Source organism: Charadrius vociferus, unplaced genomic scaffold (genome assembly GCF_000708025.1).
Source record: "Charadrius vociferus isolate BGI_N301 unplaced genomic scaffold, ASM70802v2 scaffold783, whole genome shotgun sequence".
In the NCBI taxonomy this organism is placed as follows: Eukaryota; Metazoa; Chordata; class Aves; order Charadriiformes; family Charadriidae; genus Charadrius; species Charadrius vociferus.
The window spans coordinates 77,139-86,201 of record NW_009647834.1 but is presented as its reverse complement, the minus strand read 5'-3'; the positions used below and the strand labels follow the sequence as shown (position 1 = coordinate 86,201).

Below are 9,063 nucleotides of genomic sequence, written 5' to 3'. Positions count from 1 at the left end.
GGGGTGGGGGGGCCCCCCGCCCCCGCGTGGGGGCGGGCGGTGGCCGAAGGCGACGCGCGGGTCCCGCAGCCCCGAGCCCTGGAAGCCCGAACGTGAGAGAAACAAAAGGTATTTGCTGACGTGGGCGTTGGACAGAGACGCCCGAGGGCTGGGGACACAATTAAAGGGGCAACGCACCGATTGCAGGCGCAGCCCAGCGGCTCCCTCTCACTGATCGCCCTGCAGTCGGGGCTGCTCGCCTCTTCCCACACCCACACGCTGCCCAGAAGGCCCACTACCTTACCGCAGACAATGCATTGCTATTGTTAAAGGCCAGTCCAAATATCTTTGTATGTGAAAGGAAGGCACCACCTGAATGGGAAATATCTGTAGTTCTGTAATTAATATAGCAGTATTTTTGTAACAGGGAAGTTTTGTATTCAAACAATGGAGATAATCTTAAAAGTACTGCAAGTGGGAGTGTAATACAACAGATTGTCCTTTTTCTCCCTTCTGTGTGGAAAAAGAAAATCAAATCAGGATGCCTGATAGAAGACAACATGCTTTCAATCTTGTGCCTGTTAGAAGATGAGACACTTTCTATCTTGTTCCTCAAGATCATTTTCATTTTGAGAAGAAACCTCTGCGGGTCATGTGGTAGACTCCCCTCCTCTAAGCAGGCTCAGTTAGAACATGTTAAAAGAACAGTTCCCATTTGCCCAGTAAAAAGTGTCAGGTCGGAGTGCGGCTGAACTTCATTGTTGTTTAATTTAGTACAACAGCTAAACCAAGATACAGAAAGCTTTTTCCTCCCAGTTTTTCCTTACAAATTTGTGTTCTGTGTTGCTACTATGTTTAAAATTCTTGATGCACCAAATAAGACACCTCTCTGCATTTCAAGAGCTAAATATGATGAAAGGTTGGGAGGCTTTTTCAGTGAAACAGTATAGAAAAGACTTAACTAAATAGTATTACAAGCTTTTCTTAGTACCTTATCAAATTATACCCATCACTCAACAGATATACAGACTGTTGGTACTGGGAAAAGTACACTGAAAGTCTGGAGACAAAGACTGGATGATTTTAAGATCCTTTTCTTCAAAACTCAACCTTTTGGACAGAATTAGATAAATTTTCTTCTATTTCATTCTCTTACATGTTGCTTTCCAACTAATAGTAACCTTCTAATTGGCTTCTGACTTTCCTGAGATGTGCCAGAAAAATCAAGCAGCAAGTGTTGGAAGGCCTGTACCAGAATATTGAACTACTCTTACAATTCTGCTGTATTTATTCATGTAGAAACAATACAAGGAATACAGAATTAACTATTTGGATCATTTTTGGATTGTCATTTACATTTCTCTACCTTGCAAATGGTTAGAAGTCCCCAGTGCCAGCTTGACCAGATCACATAGGTAATGGCCTCAGCAGTTCACTGAAGTACTTCCTTATGAATTTGTAAACTCATTAAATAAACCCTAATCACATATGCTTATTGCAGTTTGACTGCTGCTATCTTTAGCCTCAAGGCTTTGATTAAAATATAATTTTTTAAAGCCTTTTCTTAGGATAATTTCAACTAAACAAGTATAGTTTACCTGTAATCCTCAACGCAGATCTTGACTCTGCTCACCCTCCACAGTTAAGGTTTTACATAGACATTCAAGTATACAGCATTGTTGTTATGCTGACGGATGCTATTGATTGTCAGAGGGGGATCCTGGGATCCAGGCACATCATGGACTCAGCTGTAGCCAGATGGTAGGTCAGGCATTTTTCAGCTAAATCAAGGTCCATTTAAATAATAAATGGGGCTGAAGATAGTGCTTTTAGCCCCTGTATAGGCTATCTGCAGTTCAAAGCCAAGTATTTCTGCAGACTAAGAGACCAAAATCTAAGAAAGGTAGACATTGGCATGGCTAGGTAATGGGATAACTTCCAACAGTGACCAGATGCTTCAGGGAAGAAATGTAATATTCCCTAATTTTATATACAACAGAGATTTTTTTATCATGGAAAAATTGAGAGGGATCCCAATATCCTGGAGGATGGAGTATTTCTTCTGAACAGCCAGGAGTAAAGGAATGATGATACATGCAGCAGACTGCATCATTCCTCTGCTAGGGATCTGTGGGCTTACAGATATTTTCAAAGCTCACACTAAATCAATATTTTTGCTTTTTTTTTCATCGCAGCTCTTAAGAACCAGAATAAAATATGTATCAAAAGGTTGGAAAGGGAGATTAATTCTGAGGTTGGTTGGGGGTGTGTGTGTGTGCTTTTTTTTTTTTTTTAAATTAATTTTGGAATAAAGAAAGCAAACCCCAACCAACAGTTGAACCTTTAAGATAAGGACAAGTGTCATTTTTGGGGACAGTAAATACAGAAGTTTAGATAATTCAATGGAAAACAAAAAAAAAGTGGTTTGATGTGAAGGAGAAAACTAATCATATATCACACAAATCATAGGTTTATGTGGCAGGTAGAATTCTGCAAGAAATATCTGAAAAGGGGGAAATAAATGTTTTTTATTTCAGTGTTTCAGCCTTTGAAAGGATGGCAAGATAGTTAGCCAGAAAATAAGGATAGTTAAAGATGAGACACTAAACAGTGGATGAGGAATCTATGTCTTCACTCTTGATTGTGGTTTTGTGAACACAACGATAAACACAAGCCAAGCAAAAAGAGGCATACTTTCAGTGACAAAGGACAGACAGAGGAGAGAAAAGGACAAAGACACTAGGGCTGCACAGAAAGTAGAGGTATAAAAGATGAATGTCTCTTGAACTGGACATCCCTGCAGTGTTAGTCAGATGAAACGGGTAATAGAAAAGCAAATGACAAGAGAATGGTGTATTGAAAACCAGTGAAAAAACATGCATTAAGTAGTATTTAGGAGCATTCAAAGCAACATGAAGATGACGAAAGAAGTACAAGGGAAAAAAAGTAGCAAAAAACAATTTGAGAGGAATGATAAAACTGTTGGTCCTAGGGGAGCTGTGAATGTCTCTAGTCCCACCTCCCACAGGAAGAAGGCCAGCACCAAGATCAGATCAGCCGTGGCTTTGTCTAGCCAGGTCTTGAACAGTTTTGAGGACAACCATCTCTGAGGCTGCTTTCTGAACAGCCCATTCCAATGCTGCAGTACAATTTAAACCCCTCATACTCTGACTTGGATGTACAGAGGCAGGACAGAAACAATCCGAATGGATCAATATTAGCAGAATTCAGTACTGTTCGATACAGCGGTCTCTCTCATTTAAAGATAAAATCAGGTGTCCTACTTGTGACTTGGCAAAGTTCAAAAAGCAACATATTCAAATCAGTTATTGTTAAGTAGATTAAATTCTGTGGGAGCAACCCTATACAGTCTTTGCTTTCCTCCTTGAAAACAACGAAAATGTTACTTCTGCTCATGAGTGGTGTGTGATCCCAAAAGGAGTATGAAGAAGACGGTCATCAGAGGCAATGCAAGGAGATGAAAAGAAAACAAACAGGATTTCATTTAGAGAAAAACAAGTAAAATATATGACTGGCTATGTAAAATGAAGAACGTAGAAAATATAAGGCACTTAACATTTATCTTGTCTTGCAATACAAAAATAAGGGAACAACAACTGAAATTAAGGCAACAAATGTAAAAATGGTAACCTTTTTAAAATACAAAACATAATTGACCTGTGGGAATTGCAGTCTTGAGCTAAAACTCCAAGCTTAATAAGATGCTTTAAAAATTACTATAGATATCTAGTTATGCTACTGAGAATAACAATAACGCATAAACACAGTAAAAACCCTTGTTTGCCAGGCAAATCAACAATTAATCTGCCTATATTTAAAGAGTAAATGTCTTCATATAGATAGATTGTTCTATTTGCCCATTATAGCCACTTCACATCTTTTTCTGAAGCATCTGGTCCTCAGTATTCTTAGATTTACGGTATCTAATTAGATTGAGTATTGATCCCAAAATCCCTTTGCTTCTAAAAATGCTCCCAAGTATACAGAAACACTTAATGGTCTCACCTTTACAGTTGGCTGTTAAGATTTCAGGCCTAGAGTGACACTTTATTTTCCCCTCCCCTTAATCCACCCCCAAACACACACACAGACTAATCCCAGCCACTTTGTTTTCTGGGACAGCAGGCACTGATACCTAGAATTTATTGCGCATACTGTTTAATGTAAAGGGAAACGGAAAAATCTATTAAATTTGATTTCAGCAAGCATATTCTCTTGAGATTTGATGGAAGTCATTCCATTTCTGTTATGTATTTCTTTGTTCTATATTTGATTTCGTTAAGGTTGCTCAGGAATATTTCTTAGCCATTTAATAATACGCATTTTGGGAGTAATAAACTTCAAGAAATTAATCAGCCATTTTCACATCAAGTCCATTTTGTGGACTGCTGACCAAAGCATAACATAAAATCGAGGCAAGTGTAGTCATGGTTGGAAAAGATGTTTTCATATGGGTCATGAGAAAGTTTTGCAAGTTCCGTGCTTCCATCCGCCTCCCCAAGTGTACGCTAATGGACATTAATTTTTGTAGGAACAATAAAAAAAACACTTCTGATCTCCTTAGAACATACAGGCAGGCTGCTTCTTGACAGCTCTGCATGTCTGAGGGGAAGGACACTTAATGCTTACACCGTGAGCTTAGTAGGAAGCGCTCGAGCTGCCCTTTAAGAGATCCCTAGGCTGGCCATCTGCAGCCCGGAATGAAAATGCTGCACTCTCTGGTAATGATGATGCTAATAAGGCTATACAATTTTTACACAAATAAAAATAAAATAGTGACTTTTTAGCTGTCCCTGGGAAAGAGATTATATAGTGTATATATATGGGATTGTTCTGTAATTACCCCCAGGTTTCAACCAAACATGCTTACAAAGTTGTAAAAAAGAAAAAAATTAAAGTTTTCTAAGTCTATACCCATTGAGTTCAATGATCACAGGATGAAGACTGTATTAATACTCAGGTCTGTCCAAGAAAATGCAGAGTAAAAGCACCGCAGGAGCATACTTCTGCTCCTCTCCTGTTTACATTGCTGGTTAAGATAAACTCACTAAGTAACAAAACAAAGTGGCTCATTTTGTTATAGAAGTAAACTTTCTTCGCCATTAGTCATCTCATCTCTTGTTGTCTAATTGTAGGTAAAATTACACAAATATGATGTCTAGAACTTCCAGTACATCTTGTTCTCGTTAAAGACTGAAAAACGTTAAAGTTACGTTCTCTTGGTGACCAAATGACTTTGGGAATATAAAAATTGATAATGACTCCATCTTAAAACTCATGAGTTTAAATTGAGTACAGGTCAATACAAACAAGAGTAGTCAATGGTTTCAGATGGCAAATCTCATCAGTTCCATTTCTAATGATATAGTATATATACTGTACAAATTGTTCTGCCACTGTTATTGGCAAATAAAACGGGGGACAAAGAGAGAAAACAACAGCTAAAGTAACCTTGTAAGGATTGTTTCCTTCATGTTGGCATGGAGAAGCTGACGCTGCCATTGGCAATGCTGTGGATGTAGGGCTACCAGTCATGTCAGTCTGGCACTTTTGAGAGGTTTTTTGAAGGAAAAAAAAAAAAATTTACTAGTGCTTATTAAAACATAGCCCAGTCCGAGTTCCCAATTTTCAGAATGAATAAAACATCTACTGGCATCAATTAATGATCCATATTTGTAGTCATTTCATCTCTGATGTGTTGACTAGGACTAGCACTTGTGTTTATTTTCTTGTAAAGAAATAGGTCTTGAATGAATGAACTGCTAAAGATTCTCCTTATTCTAATAAATTTTACAACAAAGTGCTTTTCCAGACGAATGTGCTAACACATTTTTATATGCTTTTTCTTAATTAGCTGCCTTCTTTCCTTACCATAATATGAAGACTTCATGAAATTTCATGGAAGATTATCTTCATTTCTGAATACTGAAGAGAGGTTTTCTTTATATTCTGGTGTGTGGGGTATTTATACTTTGTTTATCACCAGATGGTATTACGTATAAAAGCCACATCTCTACAAATTTAACATGTGGGCAATTTGCAGGCCTGTGTGACTTTTTTTTTTTTTTTTGAAGTATTTAGACCTCACTCCCTTGAAAGCAGTTTTGAGAAGTGACCCGTTGTCTACTATCAAAAATTATCCATGTAGTATTTCAGTTTCCTTGTTCATCCGTTATTTCATTGAAGGACAGATTATTTCTAATGAAGCGAAGTATGGGTATTCTGATAACAAAACTCAGAATGGACTCAATGCCATGTCCATAAATACATGCAAGTCTGGACCTGTTCAGAAGAAACCAGTGTGTCTCTGTACAGCTGGTGGAGGGCTTATGGTCAAGACAGTACATTCTCCCTCTTACATGGAATTCCTAATTCTTGTCTTGCAACTACCTAATATTTGGTTTTACTTCCTTTTCATCTGCTTCATCCTCACTGTCATCAACTTGCTGAATGACCAAGTCGGTCGACCCATCTTCCACAATCTCCACATCAGATCTGTTGTCTTCCCCATAGTGCCACCTGGAATCCTTATCCCCGTCTTGTGGAAATTCAAGGGGTGCTTCAGCCTCCAAGTCAATGCGAATACTGTCTATGCCAGCTTCAGCCAAACACTCATTACAGAGTCTGTAACGTCTTGTCCCCTCTTGGACTACTTGTCCTGTTAGCTCAGTCACGTGGCGTTTACACTTTCTGCAGATAGGCTTACAAGCCTGATGAATCTGGGGAAATTGAAATGAATAAATTTGATACTGTATCCACAAAGAAGTGTTTTTTAAGATGACAAAAAGTAGGGCTGGAGTAGCATCAAGTGGTAGCATTAACTCCTTTTAAGAGACAGTCATCAAACGTTAAAAATGAAACAATCACAGGCACTGTAATTGCCCACTTAAGCTCTATTACAGGACTCACATAGAGCAATACCTTTGCGACCCATCAATTAACAAATAAATTGATCCCCTTTCATACAAATTATGCTTCAAATTGACTTTAACAAAACCAGATTAATTTTCTATTACCTCTTCTTTACGGGAGTCCATATATCAACCAGATACACTTGTACTGTGTTTAATTATACTGAGACAGATTTACACATTAAACAAATCATGCAGTTACTAAAAATACATACTGTTCGAAAATGGCTACTTAGGTGATCTAGCCTGCTAAATCTTTTCCCACATGCCTCACAAGGGTAAGGGCGCTCTCCTGTATGACAGCGAAGGTGACGCTTTAGGTCTGCTTTTCTTTTCACCACGTGAGTGCAGAATGGGCACTTGAACCTCATCCTGGGCAGATCATCTGTTAGAAAATAATGTGATTAAAAAAATTAAGTCATAATATGTCTAGTCATGTAATGCTCTAGGAAAAGGCATTCTATGAGCAGAACAGCAAATCACTTTTATTAAAAAAAATATTGGCGTAGGTCTTTTTGAGCACAATGATCTTGTGCTTTTCAGTAAATTACACAGGAGTGCAGCAAAGGAAAAGGACTGCACCATTAGCTAGATTAAAATGAGCTTAAAAATATGCCAAAAGATCATGACTTAAATTTGCAAGATGAAGCTGTAGAGACACTAAATATTATGTATTTTGAAAGGCTATTCACAATTTAAAAAAAAAAAAAAAAAAAAAGAGAGAGTTAAACTTTCCAAACTTACATTTCTGGACAATACAGATGTCTTTTTGGCAATGGTGCACCAGTTCAGTAAAGTACATTTTCTCCCGGGCAGAAAAGAGGATTCACAGATGACTGTGCACCTACAGCACTAAACCCAACTCTTACCTTCAGCCCAGCTTCCCATGACACCTAGGATGGAGGGCATGCTCGTGTACGGCTCGTCTGCTTTTGAAGACTTTGATTTACTAGAAGAACGGGGTGATTCATGCTCCTGCTGCGACACAGCCAAGCTCCTCGGTATCACGTCAGACCCCTGGCTGTACTGGTATCCCACGTGAGGAGATTCAACTTCTGTTTCAATCTGAACTTGCTCCTCCGACTGAGCAATGTGGCCAGCGGGCTCGGCAGCCCTCTCCTCCAGTTTGCTTGATTTATAATGAGGAATGTCAGAAGGTTGCTGCAGTCCCAGGTGCCGGGATTTCTTTATGGAATCCTGCCTTTGCTCGTGTTTGGACAGCTGCTGCTGGGCATTTCTTTGAGAAGTTGGATAGTAGCTGAAATTGCTCCAAGCGTTTCCACCCATCATACATGTCCCTTGATCTGGACTTAAGTGCGAATGCGGGGGGCTGTTTTCTGCCCTCCAGCCTGCGCTGTACAAGCAGGATCGCTCCACGCCATTTGAACTGACATCTTTGTCTGAGAGACTGAAGTAGCGATCCTTCTCCTTCTCACTGATGTCCAGTGATGACTTAATGAACGTTTTACACACACTGATAACATCGGTCATCTGCAGATAGCTAGCAGCCGACATGACTTCGATGACATTCTGACCAGTGAGAGACAGTTTGCCTGAATACACAAAATCTAGAATAACTGTAAATGTGTCAGGAGAAAATGCCTGGAAAGTCGCTGTCGTCGGCTGACTCGTCTCCTTCGAGCTCTGTGAAAGCAGCATTTTGAAATAGCCGCTGCTGGCAAAGAGCACATTGCGATGTGCTTTAAAGACCTTTCCCTCCACCAGGATATTGCAGTCGCAGAATAAGTCTTGCCTGCGCTGCTCATTTAGTTGCTGCAAGAGGTGAAACTGGTGAGAAGAAATCTCCATTCCAGAAAAGATGAAATTAAGTGTCGCTCTAAAAAATAGAGAAAATAATGACTCTTGACTTCAGCGTCGTTCAACTTAGCCTGTCAGACCCAATTTGCAAGTAATGTGATTTATTTAAATCTATAAATATATTTAAATTACAGTATGCACAACCACACGTTCTTTTCCCAAGACCAAAACCAAAAAAAAGTGATGAAAAAGCCAAAGAAACCGGTGGACATTATTTGGCAGAGGTGTACACTACAGTCAGGAGCATCTCCTTCCCGAGGATGCAGGACAGGGTGTGTGCAACCCGCTGGCACCTCCACAATTTCTCCAACGAGACCAGGAGCCTCCGGCCGCC

At 39.5% G+C, this 9,063-nt stretch overlaps 1 protein-coding gene across 2 annotated transcripts; it reads right to left on the bottom strand.

Annotated features, from left to right (window-relative positions):
• Positions 1 to 6,361: 6,361 nt before the first annotated feature.
• LOC104284422 (zinc finger and BTB domain-containing protein 8A-like) lies at positions 6,362 to 8,720 on the bottom strand. Of its 2 annotated transcripts, none has more exons than XM_009882755.1 (3): positions 7,781 to 8,720; positions 7,127 to 7,296; positions 6,362 to 6,719 (listed from the first exon to the last, which is right to left on the bottom strand). In XM_009882755.1, the coding sequence occupies exons 1-3, from the start codon at positions 8,718 to 8,720 to the stop codon at positions 6,387 to 6,389; spliced, it is 1,443 nt and encodes a 480-aa protein (XP_009881057.1). In that variant the 3' UTR covers positions 6,362 to 6,386. The 2 variants fall into 2 exon arrangements, with proteins under 2 accessions (XP_009881057.1, XP_009881058.1); XM_009882756.1 differs by having other exon boundaries at positions 6,363 to 6,719; positions 7,871 to 8,720.
• Positions 8,721 to 9,063: the final 343 nt, after the last annotated feature.

Bases quoted from the DNA above. Each gene is read 5' to 3' on its own strand.
- LOC104284422 (XM_009882755.1), bottom strand. From the start codon at position 8,720: ATGGAGATTTCTTCTCACCAGTTTCACCTCTTGCAGCAACTAAATGAG. The intron at 7,297-7,780 runs GTAAGAGTTGGG...ATTTTCTAACAG, and splicing joins CATGGGAAGCTGGGCTGAAG to ATGATCTGCCCAGGATGAGG. The intron at 6,720-7,126 runs GTATGTATTTTT...CAATTTCCCCAG, and splicing joins TAAGTAGCCATTTTCGAACA to ATTCATCAGGCTTGTAAGCC.